The sequence below is a fragment of the Arvicola amphibius genome, chromosome X, assembly GCF_903992535.2.
Source record: "Arvicola amphibius chromosome X, mArvAmp1.2, whole genome shotgun sequence".
Lineage (NCBI taxonomy): Eukaryota > Metazoa > Chordata > Mammalia > Rodentia > Cricetidae > Arvicola > Arvicola amphibius.
The window spans coordinates 93,102,593-93,123,319 of record NC_052065.1 but is presented as its reverse complement, the minus strand read 5'-3'; the positions used below and the strand labels follow the sequence as shown (position 1 = coordinate 93,123,319).

Sequence of the window (20,727 nt, the reverse complement as noted above, 5' to 3'; positions counted from 1 at the left end):
ATACGGAATTAATTCAGTCTAGAAAAATTGGCAGGTCAGGAGAAGGCAGGTCAGAAAAGAAGATTTTAGAGGAAGGTGAAGCTGAAATCCAAGTATATGTGGCTTTGGCAGATTTTATCACTTTCTCCTTGCCCCTGCACAGAGAGGTCTATGTCCTAATATTACATCTACGTGCTCTTGCTGAGATGTGAAAATAAAGAATAGAAGGGAAAGTAGATGACTCCCTGGCCTCGTTCTGTTGGAGGCAGCGCAGGTTTGATGGAGGGGTTATGCGAAAAGTCAGGTTTTACATGTTACCTGAGTCTTGCCCTGCTAAAATGCAGAACATTGTCTTTGGATTTTGTGATAGTTTTGATATCGAAAAAAACTTAACTCAAGGCTAAGGCAACAGTTCTCTTCAGGTGATCAAAGACCACTGGAATCACAGTGTTAAAAATGACTTAAGATAAATTCTTATTGGCAAGCAAGACTGATAAAAAGCACGATTCCAGGAGAAAGTGTACAGGACAGGGAACTATCACACCAAAATCCTTTTTCAACCCCGTATTCTTGAGCTGTCTTTTTCCTCCTTATCAGAAGGAGGGTATAGAAGCTGGTCATTAGTGCTGTGTGCCTGTAATCTTGGTCCTGTGAAGGCAGAGGCAGGAAGATTATGTTATTAAGGCCCGCCTGTTATACATAGAGAGACTTTGTTTCAAAATAAGGAAAACACTATTATGACTACTAGTAATAAAAACAGTAATAAATGAATAAGTGGTGGTATGGGTGTTGGAAGGGGGGCCTTTCCTAGATAGTAACAAGGGTATCTATTAATTTCTTCTCATTGTAATTCTTTTCAAAACCATTTTAAGAATTATTGTGAATATTGGGGTACCTGTTGATTTGGTCTATATTCACATCAAATAAGTCTACTGGCTTATTTGAACATATAGAAGCTTATCTTTAAAGATTAACACAGTTGCAGAGAACACTCTTGATTTTGTCCTTCACCTGCGAAGCTTGCGCACTCACCATTAAACCGATAACCCACTTACTCTGTATCAAATTAATTGCTCTGTGGAAGACCTTCTGTCATTAATCTCATCTTCAGAAAGAATGATGCCATTTGGTAGGGTGGAAGAAAATGGAGTCAGTGTTGGGAGGTGAGGGATTGAACTTATCTCTAGCTCCATTTTTAAAAGTTTTGGTTTCTCTACAACCACATTTCTCTTAACTAAATGACTGACTAGATGATATTGGGAAAATAGTTTCATTATTTTTTTCTAAATTTCAAGTCTATAAAATGAGTGTTCCAGGTTAAACTACTGACAGGTATATATATATATATATATATATATATATATATATATATATATAGTGATTGCGTCACATACATATAATTCAAATTCTCTCTGAGGACCAGGGATGGTGTGTCTCATGCCTGAAATTCCAGTATTTGACAGGCTAAGGCAGGAGGATTATGAGTTCTAAACCAGCTTGGACCACACAGTGAGACCCAGTCTCAAACAAACAAACAAGTAACATTATAGGGACTGAGCAGGTCATATTTATAGATTTAAGAGTATATTTCCACGAATATATACATAACAACAAATAAAGCCTTGAATTTGAGAAAGAGCAATTGGGGATGCAAGAGAAGGGCTGGAGGGAGGAAAGGAAAGAAGAAAATGATGTGATTATATTTTAATTAAGAAAGCAAGTTATCTGGGAGAAAAAAATACTTGGGAATGCTAACTTTTTGGTGCTATATAGACTGTAAATAAGATCCCAAGAACAGCATAAAAAGAGTTCTTTTGTTGTTGTTGTTGTTATTTTGTTTTTCTAGATAGGGTTTCTCTGTAGCTTTGGAGCCTGTCCTGGAACTAGCTCTTGTAGACCAGGCTGGCCTCGAACTCACAGAGACCCAATAAAAGAGTTCTGAGTGAGTGTAACAAATTAGTTTTACATAATTACACTGCTGTTCATATTCTTTTTTTTCTAATCCTTTCACAGAGAGGAAGTCGTGCCAGTGTAAACTTCCAGATTATCTCAGAAGTTCAAAGTGGAAGGTCCCCAAGGCTGTCTTTTTCTTCAGGCAGCCTAACTCCAGCCACTTATGAGAGCTCCAACATAGCACTATACGAGGTAAGACACCTAAAAATTCTTTGATTCGAAGCTTCCTAGGGTTTTAAAACAGCGCTGCCATCGAAGCATCGGTCTTTGGATATAAATATTGAGGGTTTTCCCCTCTAAGTTTTCTTCTGTCTGTGTCCATTTACAAGCTTGTTTGATTGATGTTTTGACAACGATTTTCCCCAGCAACTGAGCTTACTTGAAACCTCATCGATATTTCAACTCAATGCATTTATTAGCTTTGTGGGGGAAAGACAGGAAACCCACATAGTTGAATGGGCCAGTCATCCCACAACACTATATGTAATAGAAGAAATGACTCCCTGAGTCACTAGTTTGGTGGGAGTTGGCTAGTTGTTTTTCCTACACTTGTAACATTTTGGTGACATTGAAACTTTGAAAATTCTTTCCTTTTATTCACCTGTACTATCTTTGGGGGTAAAAGGTTACTTTATGCTTTATAAAATAAAAATCCCCTTTGAAGTTTCTGTCTTTCAAGATTTAAGAGGTCACCTCCGCCCCATTGTTCTTAGATATTGGAATTTGGCAACCAGAACAAATCTTGCATCAGTTGTAGAGATGAGCTGTTTCTTCTCAGCAGGAGAACATTAAGCAGGGGGTAAAGGGAAACTAGACCGTCCTGTCCCTCCTAAGTGAAGCTTTCCCAGTGTGCTTTCCTTGTTGTGTTTGGAGACACTCCCAGGAGCATCAGAGACTCTCAGCTTCAATAGTAACTGCAAAGAAAGTCTAAAACAAGGAAGAATTTATTTCGCTGGCTGCAATGGATTTTCCAAAGGAATACTCTCCTCCATCAAATAAATAATTCACAGGGGATTTGCTGGGGATTGAACATGTTACCTCCAAACTTTAGGTGTTAAGGTTTAATGACCAATATGATGACATCTGGAATAGCCTGAGATAATAAATGAAAAAGTGAGAATGAACAAATATCATGTGTTTTCTCTCATTTATGGATCCTAGAATTTTTATAAATATATAAACATATTTAGAGATGTATGGCGTGAATGTTGAATTAAGACGGGAGGAAGAGAGGAGATTACTGGGAGGGATGGAGAGAGAGAAGGAGGGTGTGGGAGTATGACTGTGGTTAAAGGGCAGAATATTCTTGAAAGAACTTGTCTTTATTGTTTTCAATGAATATGTGTCAATAAAAAGATATGAGGTTTTAAAAAGTGATCGAATCAATATGAATAAAGTCCTTATAAACAAAACTTCACACAGCATTTGGCCTGCTTGCCCTTTTGCCGTCCACCGTGGGACAACACAGTGTTTCTCCACTTCAAAGGATGTGAAAACACCATCTTGGACATAGATAGCAATTGTCACTCAACAACTGAATCTACTGCCCCTTGATCTTGAACTTTCCAGCCTCCAGGACTATGATAAATAAATTCTTGTTTATATATACATAATAAATACATAAATGTGTATGAATTTTCTAGTTTCACAAGTGGACTACCTACGACTACATATCAAATTAGCATCACACATGGTCTTTCTGTATACCCGAGGGTGTGTGTTTTATCTTAATTTGAAGCAGGAAACCTCTGGATTTCACTGTGATTTAACTTAATCAATGAGGGATTTGTTTCAAATGTGAGCTTGAAATTTTGAAGAATTTTTTCTCTAAAAAATTTAAGGCAGAAGGGTTTGAATAGCTCTGGAATGTCAAACAGCATGAACTTAGGCCTTTACAATAGAAATAGATCATTAGGATTCTGAAGTAAATATTAATAACCTTTGCTTTTCATTTACTAAATTAGAAGTTGAAGTGAGTTTGTAATCCTGGGGACTCATTAAAATCCCCTTCTGAAACTTAAAGTAAAAAGAACTATGCCCACACTCCCATTCTTTCCAACTGATTATTGTTGGTATTCAGTTGGTAGGGACCTGCAACCAAGCATTGATGTATTTTTTTAAATCCCGTTGATATACTTTTGTGATATATGCAGCCAGGTTTAATAATTGCTAGATAGAGAAGCCTCAAAAGCCACATCTGCCATGGCTCTGCTATGATTCTCTGATTCAGTGGATACTGTGTTGAATCATGGTGTACTTTATTTGGTGGGCTTGCATGGTTACAGTGTAGAACTGAGGAAGAAAAAAAAGGTCTGCTATTGCTCTAGAAGATTTTTGTCAGATCCTTTCTTGTTTTGGACATTGAACAGGAAACTGGTTTTATAACTTTCCATGAATGACTACTGGTAAGTCAATTCATGAGTGGGGGATCTTTATCTTTCCAAAAGGAGTTTGCTCTTTTTTTTTTTTAAAAAAAAAAAATCTTATTTGTTTGTTTATTTTAGTGTGTGTGTGGCTGTTTTGCCTGCATGTATATCTGTACCACCTGTGTGCTCACACAGAGGTCAGAAGTAGGTGCTGGATCCCCTGATACTGGAGTTATAGACAGTTGTGAGCTGTCACATGTGTGCTAGGCATTGAACCCTGGTCCTCTGGAAGAGCAGCTAGTGCTACGGAGCCATCTCTCCAGCCCCAGGAGGCTCGTAATAACAAAACCGCACAATGAAATAAATATTAGACTGATAGTAAGGTGTAAAGGAAGAAAGACCGTCTACAAAACTGCCTGGCTAGAGTTAAAGGGGTGTCTAAGGTGGAGTATAAATCAATTGAATCAGTAGATTAAAAAAAAAGTTCAGCAGCCTGGTCAAATGGTCCACTATTAGAAGTTATTTGAAGTCTCTTCCTCAAGTAGATTCTGTTTCAAACAAGTCAGTTTTCTATAAGACTTGTTACTGTAGCCCAGCATAGTGCTACATACTTGCAATCCCAGCTCTTGTGAGATTGGGCCTGGATTGTTACAAGAGGGCAGCCTGAGCTACATAGTAATTACTTAACAGGTTAGAGCTACACAATGATACCCTCTACCAGGAAGAAGGCTCAGGCAGTACATTGTTTTCCACAGAAGCACAAAGACCTTTGTTTAATCCCCCAGAACCATTAAAAAAAAACCTGTGGACAACAGTTTGTGTTTATATTCCTAGCCCTGGGAAGGTGGAGACAGGCGGAGATTGCTGGGACTTTCTGGTCAGCCAGTTGTGTCTCCAATCTCCAGATTTAGTGAAGGATCCTGTCACGAAACATAAGGCAAAGAGCATTTAAGAAAGATATCGAACTTCAACTTTTGGTTGCCACATGCACATGACCGCAAGTGCTCATAAATTTCCCACACATGAACTACTACTACTATTACTGCAACTACTACTACTACACATGCACGTGTGTGCACACAAATGCACGTACTCTTGCACGCAGCCCAAAGAAATAAACAATCAATCAAATGGGGGGAATTGTTACTGGCATTCCTGGCATTTCCACATAGTATGCATGGAGATGCTCAATAGCCAAAGACAGGCTTTTCTGGGTGGGGGAGTCCCCATACATTGTATTGTATCAACACAATATTCATACTCTGAAGCATGCGCAATTGTATAACCTTTCACAGGTTTTCTGTGAATATAGAAAGGAGAACCAGGTGAGCTGATCAGTGTGGGGGGAGGCAAGGGGACAGCAGTGACAGCAGAAGCCATTAGGCATTTCTCATGTTCTGCTCTAATAACCATAGTCTGGAGCGCTGGAGAGATGAGGTAGGAAGCAATGTGATCCTGACCCAAATCACGGAGAAATCCCTGGATTCCTCTTCTGCTTCATTTTTGGACACCTTCCAACTCCCAGCCTCTCCCTATGTGTTGCACATTGAGTCTCCTTCCTCTATGCACTCATTTCTTGTTCTCAAAGCCTTTCCTTTTTCCTCCTTCCTATAACACTTATCACTCCCTACCCCCTCCTTTCCATCAGCCATTGCCTCTCATCATAGAGGTATAGATTATTAAAGTTACAATGCCTGATGAAATCGTCTGGTAAATCTTATTCTAAAGGTGGGGAAGCTGAAGGCAGATTAAGTGGGTATGCTAAGGCTACCCTTGAGCTTGAAGCAGAGTCATGCTTAGGACCTTGTTCTCTTATTTTAGTTAATTCACAGTGCCCTTAGTGCAAAGCAGATAGATTCTAAATTACTTCCGAAAACTTCCATGAATGGAATTTGATGATTTTTTTTCTCTTAATTAAAAAGTAAAAGTGATAAGTGTAATATTTTGTCATTCTGTTTTAAAATCCCCAAACAAAAGCTATTTAGTCCATGTGTGGCGGAGATAAAAAGCTCCCCCATTTCCTCCTTTTCCCTCATTATTCATAAAATGAAGGCACACACAGACTCAATACAAATTTGCTTACAGAATATGTGAAAACTAAAATTTAAACAAATATACTCCAAACATAGGGAGCCTGATAGGGAAAAAGGAACCAAGTGGGCACTGGAAGATATTGGTGCTGTTATTGTCCTTGGGTTTTTATGGAGATATGAGGTTGAGTTCTGTATATGTAAGATCATCTCCAGCCCTCAAATTTAGTGATTTGACAGGAAAAGTGTTCTTAGCTACTCTGTCAGTGAATAATCCCAATAGAAGGCCAACGTATGTCTCTGATTATGAAGGATCATGTGTGATCTATAAGGCGGTCAGAGCTCTTAGTAACTAAGATCTTAGTAACTAAGTATGTTCAGATCATACACCATATGAGGGCCTCCCATCTATGCGGGCTCTATTCATGGGGACAATATGTTCTAACTTAAATGGGAGTTGTACAGAAGGAGATGCACACATTCTGGTTTTCAGGCCTAGTTCTGGAATGGGTAGGGCGGTCAAGCCTCACATCTATAGCTATCCCACCACTCCCAATTATACACAATTGCTCAATCATTATTTTGACTATGCTCAGAAATTCCTTGAGCTTCCCTCTTTCTCCTATCTCGTATTCATGGAAACCCTGAGTCCATTTGTTTTCTCCCATCCTGATAGCATGACTCCATGTCCCCCTAAAGAGGCTTCCCTTGGCAGGGAGACCTTGGTGACACATAGAATGCACACACTACCAGCAGGATGCCCTCCTCTGTGCCAGGGTGTGGGTGAGTAAATGTGAGGGTGGAACATTCATGCTTATAAAATGTGCGTGTATTTGCGCAGCCAAGGCTTCTGCCCAAAAACAAAGTGCACAATTATATACTCAAAGAATTAGGGCTTTTTTTTAACCTGAGGAAAAACACCATAATCTAATTAGCACTAAGGTGCCAAAGCAGCTGGTAGTAACTGAGGGCCAAGTGATAGTTGCCAAGGGGCTGTAAAGGTTGTTTTTTTTTTTTTTTTTTTTTTTTTTTTTTTTTTTTTTTTGAACCTATCAGTACGTATTATACATTATCTCATTTTGTAAAATTCCATTAGAGGTTTGTTCTCTTAGCTTAAGGGCTTAGCCTTTGCTGACTCTAAGGGCAAAGTTCTTTAAGAGATAAAGCAGTTAAACTTGTGGCAAGTCCTCTTGACTACTATGAATGAGTTTTAGGTCCCTGCCTGAGAGCAAACTTTGTAGGAGATCAGTGTGAGGCAAATGGAGAGGCTGGGAGTGAAGGGAATCCCAGAGATAAGGCAAGGGGAAAGGCTGGGCTTTTAGGTTGCAGACTTGAATATGGGTCAGAATTAAGACGAGGACTTGCTAACATCCAGACTACTGGTCCCAACCCTACACCTTGTCATTCCCTAGGTGTTCTGTGGAACGCAATTACTGGAGCTTCTGAACAGTTTCCAGCTGACACTAAGGCAGCTGGTCCACGCTTTGACCATTCTGTTACAGGCGCCAACTCATGCTACCCTGCCTTTCTGAGCTTGACTCTTGTAGATTTGTCCAGACAAATCTAGAGCCTTTCCCTAGTTGAGGGACTTTGAACTACTTGGCAAGGAGATGCTTTGTAACACAAAATGCAGGGGAGTTACTGAGATGCCTGTAGCTACCATTAGCCTTAGCCTCTGGCAGCTTTCCAGATGAGCTGCTACAGCTGGCTATATTCCTTAATAAGAGAGTGGTTACACATTCCTATTTTCACAATTTGATTGCACAGAGCTCTCTTCTTATTATCTCTACTTGATTGACAAGTAGTGTGCAGCTTGAAATGGACTCTCCAGGCTATAGGTAATAGATGTGCAGGCACTTTGAAGACTAGGGAGCACAGTGTAAGACATTATCATTATCACAGAGGAAAAGAAATCTATATTTATATTGCCTTTAAAATTTTTTTGGTTGGACAGAACTAAGTAGGGCTTGTTGACTGATGACTCCTTGAGGCTGTGCATGCAGAAGCAAATTATCAGGTACTAGCAGTGAAGTGAGGAAAGAATAAAATAATTGAGTTAGAATTGACAGTGACCTTAGAAATTCTTGGTTTGTGTTTCAAAGTTAAGAATCAATTTTAATTACTCAGATTTGATCTTTACACATTGTATACTTGTATCAAATTATCACATTATACCCACAAACATTTCAGCTCCAAAAAATCAAATGATTACAAATGGAAAAAGTTGGAAATAGTCTTTTGAAAGGGTCTAGATGACCTGTTACCGTGGCAGTACATGTTTGAATCAAAATAACAAAAAATGTTTTAATCTACATTTAAATCAGTGAGTTTGTGATCGATGAGTAAGAGAGCCCCTACCTTGACCCCATGGCCCGTCACACAAGAGAAAAATGAATCAAGGTAAATGCTGCAAACATTTGGGGCATTCCATCTCCTGCCTTGCGTTTCCCACTACAGATGCCTCAAGGCAGTGGGAATTGCAATCACCAACCATCACCATTAATCGAAGCAAACCCTGTGCCACATCACTTAGCCATGAATAAGTGAAGTGACCTGGCACTTTCTGCAGTTAGTTAAGGAAGACATTTGAGAGTGGTATTCTTGCATTTCCTGGGATCTGCATACACTTGGGTTATTTCCCTGCCCTGAGTGCTTTGACACATTTAACTTTAGCTACTTTGTATGAGTTCATTTTAACCGAGAATGGGAGTTCCTTTGGGGTCGAGGGTGGGGGAGGAGAATGACAATCTGCTTGTAGTGGTAATTTTACTGTAAGCCTTTTATGTGGAAGGGATAGTTCTCTAGTGACTGACAACTAAGTCTCCTCAGTATTCTTTCCCTTTTCTTTCCAGGGTGACTGGGTTGTGGCTGAAAAAGGTTCCCTCCTGGAGATATGGGGACATTAAGGCTATCAAATCAAGTTGCAAGTGATGTGTTCGAAATGGTATGAGGAAGCCCTCATTTGTGTACATCCCTATTCAAACCAATACTTTCTTCTAAGTAATTAGCAGCAGCCGGCCAGCATGAGCAGTGTGAGAAAGCCCTGTGCAGGAAAGGAAATGCCATTACTGGCTTGGTATGATCTTCTGACACAATAGCAAATGCAAGGAAAATGGAAAACACAGACTGTGAACCAAAGAAGGAGCTTTATTAATTTGCACCCATCACCCACATTCCCTGAGCCTTCATGTCCCTATTTGCAAAATGGTCTGTCTGCTTTTTATTGCTTCTCTTTTATATTGGGAAGAGAATTAAGAGGTAATACATCCAATGCTTCTTGCATATTCCTGCCTCATAACTTCTTTATAAAATGATGCCTATTAAGATAATTATCAATTAAGTATACCATAATCATCCATGTGCCCATGTTTTAGACCTTGAAGATTCATCTGGTAATTAGGTTTTGAAATATGGTAATTTCTTAACCTCCACTGGTTATGTTCAAAGTGTCCTTGGATGGTGTTACTTAAGGAAGCGCCTATAAATAAGTCAGGCATGATCTCTCCTAAGCCACTTAAATTCTTGCCTCCTCCTTAACTTGAATTGGAGTCTGTGAAAAAATTTGTGGATATTGTCTTCGGTTCTTTCATAGTAATAGTAAATTTCTCCACATTTACAAAGCAGACAAAGAATTCCAACAGATCTGGATGAGGACCAACTGCCTGCAGACCACAGTGCAAGCAAGGAAAGAAAGAAAACCAGCGATATGGCCCATGGGGAACAGGGGTTTTTCTAAGGGTTAAGAAGAACTATCGTGATGTGGTATTTCCCTTACATAGGATTTTGGTGCCTGGAACTGAAGGGAAAATAATCACAGATAAATTGAAAAGGACCAAAGGCAGCAGAAACAGCTTATTTCACAGTGATTTTATGACCTTAGATACTAACCCTAAAAACTACATTCAAAATAAAGAGGCGAAATGGCCCAAACTGCAGAAGCTTATAAAATATAAGTGTGAATAAACAGATAAGCCAACATAAGTGTTGTGCATCACACCTTTTCTTTTTGGTGTGTGTGTGTGTGTGTGTATGTTGAGTTTTTATTTTGGCATCAATTCAATTTTATGGAAGAACCCTCAAGAATCTTTAAGGGGTCATTTACATAGATTTAGGACGTGCTCAGTTTGCTCAGTTGTCTACTTGATCTACTTATACATTCAGAATCCTTTCAAGGTAAGTTGCAGGACATTGTCTTTCACCTTTAACTTGTTTTTCATTTGTTTTCTAAAGCCGAAAAACATTTTTTATACTTCACTAGAGTACAATGATCAAAATCCAGACAATTTGACATTTATACAGTGCCGCTATTTAAATTACGACCCATATTTTAATTTATCAATTGCCTTAACACAATACCAGTATAATGCAATTCTTCTCATGTCAGTTTACACTATAGGTTCCCATGGCTGTTTGTCTCTTAGGATTCCTTTAATATGACAGCTTCTCAGACTTCTCTTTCTTCACCCTAATATGTTTTTAAGAATTCTGGTCAGTTATTGGTAAAGTAACCTTCTACCTGGGTTTGCCTAACATTCTCATGGTTTTCTTTATGCATCTTCAGCCAGATAATTTCAGGAGGGATGTAGTCTTTTTTGTGCACTTTATCCAGGAGTAACACAATGTCAGCTCGCACCCCATTGATGGTGATGTTAACTTTGAGTACATAGCTTCCTATGTGAATTACTTTGCCCCACAGTAATTAGTACATGATTTTAAAATAATCTGAATCTATAGAAATAGTTTACTCTTTTTTGTGATGGGATCTTACTCTGTAACCCAGGCTGGCCTATAACTCACTTTGTAGTACAGGCTGGCCCCCAAAACATAGAAATCCTCCTGCCTTAGCCTTCAAGGAATTGAGAATAAAGGCGTGAGACACCATGTTTGTATCTTTCTGTTCTTTTAGTCTACTCTTATTCATTATTTTCTTTACTAATTGATTTCTTCCTTCCTTCCTTCCTTCCTCTCTCTCTCTCTCTCTCTCTCTCTCTCTCTCTCTCTTCTTCCTCTTCCTCTTCCTCTTCCTCTTCCTCTTCCTCTTCCTCTTCCTCTTCCTCTTCCTCTTCCTCTTCTTCTTCTTCTGCTGTCTGCTTCTTCTTTCTTCTTCGTTCTTCCTTCTTCTTCTTCTTCTTTGGTTTTTCAACACAGGGTTTCACTGTATACCCCTGGCTGTCCTGGAACTCACTCTGTAGACCAGGCTGGCCTTAAACTCACAAAGATCCCCCTGCTTCTGCCTCTCAAGTGCTGGGCTTAAAGGTGTGTACCACCAATACCTGGTCATAATTTTATAATACTAACATACTTTGTATACTTATTGGCTGACATTTATTATAAGAAAGAACGTTCCTTCTCCTCTCTTATTATATTATTTTTCTTTTTTATTGATTTTTTTGAACTATACATTTTCTCTTGCTTCCCCTCCCTGTCTCCCCTTCCCCTTCAGCCCTCTCCTTGTTTTTTAACATGGCGGTGGATCTAAATCATCTCTAACCTACTCTCTGAAGGATCTACCACCCTCTACGGACTGTCATGAGCACACCCACATGTTCATATAGTCTTACACATATATACACGTAAATAAAAATACAAATGTCTACATTTTAAAGCATTCAAAGAGCCCTGTGACTCTTGCAGTATATTGGTTGGTAGTATTAGATCATAAAATTTCTAGTATGGGGCTGGAGAGATGGCTCTCTAGAGGTTAAGGGGATGTCTTGCTCTTCCAGAGGATCCGAGTTTGATTCCCAATATCAGATGACTCACAACCACCTGTAACTCCAGCTTCAGGGTTCCTAATGTCTTTGGCCTTTAGGGGTAACTGAATTCACATAAACATGCCTGCACATGCGTGCTCACAGATGGACACATACACATGCACACACACATGTACACTATTTAAAAGAATAAAATAAATAAAAGACAAAATAATCCTAAAAAACAGTTTCATTGCCAGTACCTTAATAATATTTTCTGTATGACTATTGACTTCTGGGTGTTAGGTAGTAGATAGGTTGATACAGGAATATGAACAATAGTTTATACAATGATCAAAACAAAATAAAGGGCTAGAAATAGACATATATAGCCAATTAGCCAATGGTAGAAAAATATCTTGCTGCTTGCAATATGTGTCAATGGATAATTTAATAATACATGTGTGAGAGAAGGTGGGTGGGGTGAATCTGATTTGGCCATATTTCAGAATCATTTTAATTAACCAAGTAGTATTTAAGATTATGTGGGTTAGTATTTGACTCAGAAGCAGGTATCTGTGTAGTTAAATGCTTAAAGGTTTTATGTCAGATAGGGAAATAACAAATATCCTGATGCAAGACACATTCACACCCTTGAAATTTTGATGGTAGACAGCTAAGTAAGCATTAAGGAAGAGGTAAAGTATTGTCTATCTAGTAATTGTTCACCTTGCAAAGTGTTTCCTAGCCTTTCCATAGTATTAGAGTCCCTAAGGGCAAGACTGCCATGTAAGTATCTGTCTACTTTCACACAGAATATTCTCTCATGTTTACATAGGGGATGGATGACTGTAAGTTCAGGCAGAGATGTAGGCCCAAAATACGCCAGTGTTATGGCTATTCGCATAATGCTAGATGCTTTAACAAATATGCTTCTGAATAATTAATGTCTTTTGGTGCTGGGGGATTGAACTCAGTAAGTCATGTATTTGGTCAATCACTCATCTATAACCCTGGCCTTCTAATGTTTTATTTTTGAGATAGATTCTCATTATATAGCCCCAGCTGGCATGGATATTTGTTATGTAGCAGGGTAACCTTGGATTCACAGAGATCTACCTGCCTTGCCTTCCGAGTGCTGATATTAAAAGTGTATCCCACCACACCCAGGGCATTAAATATCCTAAAACACTGCATAAATTTAATTCTCATTCAATCAGTAACAAAAGACAAGTTTCTTGATTGGTAGGTGATTTTCCTTCAATATGATGGTTCAGAAACCCAGGCTACAGCTATCTTATGGATTTACGATGTCTGATGTCCCTGTTAAATGTGGTATTTTATCAATGGAATTAGAAAATTAATATGGAATAATATTTACTTGCTTCCTAAAAGCCTTTAACTAGAAATGGAACACATCCCTTCACTTTTATTCCATTGCTTAGACTTCATTCATATTGCTATGCTTACTTTCAGTAGAGGCTAGGGAATGTGAATTATTTCTTAATCAGTTTGCATTAGTTTTTAAATACAGTTCTAGAGCCCAGTGGTTTGGTGTTTTTGGTTCATAAGAGAATGAAATCTTAGGAGAAATGTGCTTAATTTGCTATATGTAAGCGAGTTAATCATGTCTTCTTAATTGGTTTAGGTTGAAGTAGACTAATAATTGTCATGGGTGTCAGGCTTTTATGCTTAATAGGCAAAGGAGATAGTCAATTTCCATGAAGATTAACTTCTTTTTGGCTCAGACCTTTTTTTGTTGAGTCTTACAGTATAATCCATGCCAGTAAATGGACTGCTATTTTCTCCATACTCCATGTTGACAATCTTTTGACTTTGTCCTCTCACTTCTCACCCTCATGACATTATGCATATAAGATCTAGTCTGTTTTCTAGTCATTCAATATTGCTACCATTCTAAGCCTGTGTGCACATGAGTGTGTGCACACTCACATTATATGTGTTACATATAGCCAGAGATTGTACTTACTATATTCAGGGGATTGGTTTCAGGAACCCCTCAGATACTAAAATCTATGAAACTCAAATCTCTTATATAAAATAGAACAATACTTTGCATCCAAACAATATGGATACCCTCCCATATACCTTGCATTATGTCTCGATTATTTGTAATATCCATTACAACGTAAATTCTATGTACATGATGCTTGCATTGCTTTGGGGAGTAACAAGAAAAAGGTTTGTACATGTTCAGCATAAATGCAGCTTTTTACAAATAATTTGATTTATAATTAGTTTATTGTGCAGATGCATAAATTACTCTCATGCACGTAATGTGTGTGCCTTATACTACTTACTGGGACTATTAATAGAGTATAGTTATTTAATTTTATTCCACAATTCTCCATCAAATTATATGACACAGGACAGTGAAATTTTGATAGTCACATCATGGTTTGTGGCTTCTGTCTATTTCTACTCCCTTGATATTTCACATTTTCCACATTTTCATAGTAGCCTGGGAAGACTAAACCCATTGCAGTTTCCTCCAACTCAGAAATGTCTCTGCCCCTCCATCATGGCAATTGGTCAATCCTTTGCATGTTTCTTCAGTACAGTCTAGATATCAATTCTTGGAAAGCTTCCTTTGATACCTGCCTCCCCCTACTGCCTGTCTGATGAGCTGTTTAACCTCTGAACTCACTCAACATCTCATGGTCTCTTTTAAAACACAGTGCGTGATGAGATATAATTTCGAGATCACATTCCTATTACTCTTTACTGAGTGTGAGCTCTTTTGGGACAAGTAACTGCACTGTATTCATTTTTTCTCCTATGATCATATTATCATTTTCTCATATCTCAAGTAAATACCTAAGATATTTTCTCACTTTTTACAGTTTTGGCATCTTGCACATCCTCATTCTGGTACCTCTGTGTATGTAGTGCAGCCCACCGTCCGCCACTGACAGAAGGCAGCTGTGACTGTTCTCTGCGTTTCTTCTTTGCAGATGAAAGACCTGCGGATGAGAATGTCAACCCTTTATTGGGCTTCTTCTGTGATTCAGGGATGTTTGCCATTGTGACAGAATTTTGTTCTCGAAGGAGCTAGAAGACATACTGACTAATGATGACATGAAACTCGACTGGATGTTCAAATCAATCACTACTGTTGGACCTCATCAAGGTTACTGGCAAGACTATGGGAGTCTTGGATTTTGTTATAGATTTGAAATTTATAAAGATTTTTTTAACTGTTGTTTTGTTCTACTCTTTTAGGATAGAATGTAAGGTTTGGAGATATGTTTTCTTTCTGTGGGCTATTGTGATCATTTCACTCCTCTGCATTTTCTCCCAAGTCCTGACTCTCCACACTCTCACTGCCCTTTTGTCCATATAAATATAGAGTATTGCTACAAAAGTATGTGCCCATGTCTCCCTCTCAGTCTGAGGGCAGCATTTCCTTCCTTTTTCTTCTGTTTGCCGCCAAGTTCTCTTCTCCCTTTAGCCATATCCCACTTCTAGCAGCTTTGTAGATATCGGGGAACAGTCACTCCTAGAATCTTTCACACTACTTAAAACTGCTGCTGGCTTGTATTTTTCTAAAAGATGTCTCAGTCTAGAACTGAATGGTGAGACTTTGTAAATCTAATTGCGGATGTGGGCCTCTACCGAGCTGGAACACTAATGTCCACTGATTAGATAAGAGAGCATCTCCATTATGTGTGCCATAGACCTACTACAATGGGAATTTATGAAAAGGTCCATGGATGAACTTCTGTAGAGTCAATGAACTCCATGGGATGACATAAAGCTCTGTGTATGTGCATTTTGATGGAGTTGGTCTGAGTACATATTGAGCTATGTACACATTAATCACAGCCTTGAGTTTTTGTATAGTGACAGACATTTTCAAGGAGGTATAAAAGGGGGAAGACATTATTTTTCACTCTCAGTTTGTAAAATGGCCCATGATTAACCTTCCCAAACCACCCAGAAGCATAGAAAGGCTACATGAGACAGCCTTTATTTTACAATATCTAGCACACACAGTAGGTTCCTAATATGGAATTTATCAGCTGACTATTGTGTGACAGAGATGGATAATAGAATGCTGTGAAAATATGACAATATAGCTATATTGTCATAGCTGATATAAATGCAAATCCCCCAATTTCTCTTCTAGTACTCTGTTCTGCTCACACTACAGACACACATCACTCCGGCTAGTTAAGGGAGACAGTCTTCTTCAGGGCCCATAGATGAGTGATATTCAAACACTAGCTAACCTGGGGGAAAACCATGCCCATTGTAGACTTAGCCTGGAAGTGCTGAAGGGCAAGCCTTCCTGAGAGCACAAATGGAAAGCATGAGAATGCAAAGAGGTATCAGGCCTGTTGAAGCAGAGCCTGGTTCACTAAGAAGGCCACTTGGCATCAACAATTCTAAATACTAAAATACAGATGTATGTCTGTGTCAAGCAATTAAACTCATCTGATGGGCAGTTTCTGTACCACCACATTTGAACATCATGTACAGGCTCTCATGCAGTCCCACAGATCGGAGATGCCTAGCTTTCTCCACTTAGCTTATTCTTTCCCTTATAAAACAGTACATTAAATTAGAATCAAGTGTTACAAATCTATGTGGGAAAAATATTGACATTTATCCAACTGTCTTCCTTTTTATCACATCTGCTGTAAGTTAGCTACTGAAAAAACATTGGAAACTAGACTTGAATTCCTTTTATGTTTATTTGCATCTATTAAAACAATTGTATTTCTTTTTAATACACATGCCATCCCATAACTTGGCAGCTCCCTATTTTGTATTTGGTTTATAGTTATATCTCTATAAGTGCATACTGATCAACCTTATTCTTTCTAAGTGTTACAGAATAGTCAAGAATAAGAATGTATCATAAATCTAACTACTCCCTTATTGATACTCAGTTTATTTCCAATTATGCACTATAGAAAATCAAAACTGCAGTGTTTTCTTGTTTTGTTTATGTACATATCTACAAGCATACATGGTTTTTCTGAGGAGGTAGAACCTTCTAAACAGTATACATATGTAAACAATTCATAGCTCCTGTTAAATTGCCTCGCCAGTTTTCTGCTTCTGCTAATAATGGATTGAGAATTGCATTAGATCTATGGGGGAGAATGAGAATCTTCCAGATCCTGGCAATTACATGCGTATGGATCCATCCTGTACTTGAAATGTCAATACATCTCCCGGTAGCACATGATTCTCAATAAGCACAAGATACGTTTTCTTTATCAAAGCCAAGCATTTTAGGGATAGACCAGACCTCAATATCATGTCAAAGGATTGCTTTGCCTGCAAATAGGAAAAAAAAGGTTGAATTCTGGATCATAATGACCCATGCCACTAACAATCGCAGAAATTGACTCTAAAAGCACAAAACAGTTAAATGAGTGGCTAAATAAATTTTGTTGTATCATCTGCAGGGAATGAAATACTTACACCACAGAAAATTTATTCATGGGAGGCTAAAATCTCGGAATTGTGTGGTAGATGGGCGTTTTGTACTAAAGGTGACGGATTACGGCTTTAATGACATCTTAGAAATGCTGAGACTCTCTGAAGAGGAACCTTCTGAAGAAGGGTAAGCAATGGACTGTGCCCTGGTGCACACAAGGTAACTTCAAGGTTCAAATGAAACTCTGCACTGAATTACAGCCTTAGGGTGAGTTCAACTCTCACTTTGTTGAAAATCCCAGCCTCATTTCCAAGGCCAAGGGACTTGAATGCAGTCTGCAGTCTGTAACCTCAGCCCAGTCTTTCCTTCCAAACAAAGCCATTGCCGTACTGTTTCAGTCCCTGCTGAGGCAGTATTAGGCTGTATTGTTTTAGACACCCCAGCAGTCCCCTGGAGAATCTTTGCTGAGTGTTAGGCACACAGTAGGTGCTCAATAAATACTTGTCAGATTGAATGGAGAAGTGATTTAGAAGTTGGACTTCCCAAACTATATTCTAGCATGGGATGTCACTAGAGCATATCAGCAACAGTGCTGATATCTGTACCTATCAGAGAGAAAGAAGCAAAGAGGCAGCCCCCTGCAAATGAGCGCTCTAAGGGTTGTATAGGATGGCTTCAGAGTCAAAGGCTTGTAAGTAAGCAGCAATGCTTGGGACATCTCACTTTGGGCTCTGGCTTCTGGTCTGCTGCACAAGTGGCAGCATAAGGAATGCCGGGCAGAATCCCAACCCATCAGAGCTAAAAGAGAGACCTGAGGTGTGGAGAACACACAATCCCCACAAGACAGGCAGCTAGAACCTGGTGGCCCTGCAAGTTTAAAAATTGCTGACTTCACCTCATGGGAGGCAAGAACAATAAAAGACAGAGAGCCACATGCCCGGATAGAGATGGACAGCCAGCCATGAGGGCATCAAAGCTGCACTTTCCAAAATGTAGCAACACTAACTGCAGGACGCCATCTGGCCCAACTCTCCCATTTACAGATGAGAGGACAGAGGCTCACGAGCTACGCAGACCATCCAGTCACCTCACTGCAATTCAGTTCAGGTCTTCACCCAGGCAACAACCCTAGTTTTCCTCTTTCTCTGCCCATTCATGTTTTGGAGGAGTTGAACTCTTGGAAAAATAACAGTGACAGCTATGACATTTCCCCTCTCCTGCTCCCTCTCCCTTTTCCTGTCCCTGACATAGCTGTGTGGTAATTACTTGTCTAATTCTAGTTCGAATGCCTAGTTTGCCATTTGCCTTGCTTTACAATAAGTGTTTGCGATAATAGCTGCAGAGATGGCGGTAATTTAACATTCTGTAAAAGTTAGACATGGAGAAAAGGTAAAACACAATACTTTCCCAGGGTTCCATTTAATTCACGTTAATTCACAGACTGTGCAAAACTTTCAACCTTAGGGACATCTTGTTGTAAAGTGAGGACAGGATTTCTGCAGTTTGTCTTTAGCTGTGCCTCTGTGGATGCACGTGCCTCTGTGCATGTGCCTCTGTGTGTGTGCGTGAGAGTGGGCGTGTACCGTGTACTGTCTCTGCAACTTTGTTTCTCACTCCAGTTTTACTCCACTGGCCAAATCACTGTCTGTTCTCCACAGACTGCAGCCATGGCAAACTTAAACTTACTAGACTGCAAATCTGGCTTCATTCCAGGTGTCCCTCACTGACCGGCTTCTCATTGCATTTAGGGCAAAGTTCAAATTCTTAACCTGAGTCTTACTTGGTCTGGGTTTAACCCTTTCACTTCTGTCTCTTTGCTCCAGCCCTGATGAACTCCGTCAAGCTCTCCCTTTAGCCCTTTCACGTATGCTACACTTTCTGCCTGGGATGTTCTTCCTTTCCCATTAAATGTTTATCCGAGCACAGCTAAGTTCTCTTCCTTTAGGACTCAGCTTAAGTACTCTTGCATCAAGATGTTTCCTATGACCTCGTATGCCCAGCTAAGTTGCTCTCAAGATCTTTAAGGTCCCCAAATTTATTGTAGATTTGGGACTTTGCTAGTAATATTTATCTATTCCAATTATCTATGCACTCATTTCCCAAACTTTAAGCTCCATGGGGATAAGGAGCAGGTTTGAGGTCCCGCAGTAACTTCATCACAGTGTCTGGCAGAATACATATTGTTAGGTTGATGAATGAATGAGCAAAACAATGAAACGATGGAACTTATCTATCCTAAATGATGAGGCTTATAGGGTCTGCTCAACTTTGCTTTGGGAAAATTGAGGTTCAGGAAAGCAAAACTGATTAGTGGTCAAACTGGGCTTTCTAAACCCTAAAACCAGGTCTCTTGAATTCCATTCTGATTTATTAATGCTGTATCATCATGGTTTTTCAAGTTGACTATATATTCAATATAACAAGTTCGTGTAAGTAGTAGCTGCAGAACAATACAAAAGAAGCCAGAGTATTTTTTCTCACCTTTCTGACAGTCCATAGCTAATGGCAGCCAGTGGCTCTTACTTGGTTCTGGAGTGGACATGAAGAAGGGGGGATGGGTTGGAAGATGGGATGAGTGTTCATTACTGTTCGCTCTCAACTGCAGTGTAGTCCAGATACAAGCTCATTTCAGCCATTAACAACATATGCACCTGTGCTCTCTGAAAGAACTATTTGGTAATGATTGTATTTAATAACTGAGCTTTTTATCAGATGGTTTGGCTTGTTTCCCCTTCTCGTGCTTTTAAATGTGCAGGGAGACCATGCCAGGAACAAGTGCCATTTTTGTTTTTGCTTTCAAATATCCACTCTGGCTCTCCTTTCTCAACCTACTCTGCTTAAACTCTCACAGTGACTAGAGTCACGTCAGTGGTTTTGTAAATAGGACTTTCTAGGAAGGGAGACATAAGAGCAAACCGCCACTGCAAGTGAACCTCTACTGTGAGTGTACCAGAGACTGTCATAGAAGTGGATGTTGGTTGGGAAGTCAGAGGTGCCTGTTACTGGAAATAGATGCTTGAAAGGCAAAGCGGGAAGAGGATGGGCACATGAGAAAGACTGGGTCTAGAAGTTCTTGTTCCAGCCTCTTCATTGTGGCTGTCTAGAAATAAGGCTGTGCTTCTCTTTCCTGAATTTTTCTAACAAAGCAAATAATCTTTGTTTTCTACGTACCTTCTTGATTCTTAGGAGCTTGTCTCCTAGGCTCCCTTCCTAATACCCCTGCATTGCACGTGATGAAAAGTTAGCCATCACCAGCCCTAATCCTGGCCCTAGCATCTGTACCCCTTAACAGG

General features: G+C 39.4%; 1 protein-coding gene across 1 annotated transcript in view; it reads left to right on the top strand.

Annotated features, from left to right (window-relative positions):
• Positions 1 to 20,727, top strand: part of Gucy2f (guanylate cyclase 2F, retinal) — a 79,791-nt gene that overhangs the window by 34,592 nt on the left and 24,472 nt on the right. Inside the window, 8 exon segments of the mRNA XM_042054344.1 lie at positions 1,993 to 2,124; positions 9,181 to 9,213; positions 9,216 to 9,272; positions 11,190 to 11,210; positions 15,017 to 15,086; positions 15,089 to 15,147; positions 15,149 to 15,172; positions 17,463 to 17,617. Of these exon segments, the coding sequence (XP_041910278.1) occupies positions 1,993 to 2,124; positions 9,181 to 9,213; positions 9,216 to 9,272; positions 11,190 to 11,210; positions 15,017 to 15,086; positions 15,089 to 15,147; positions 15,149 to 15,172; positions 17,463 to 17,617 (551 nt within the window).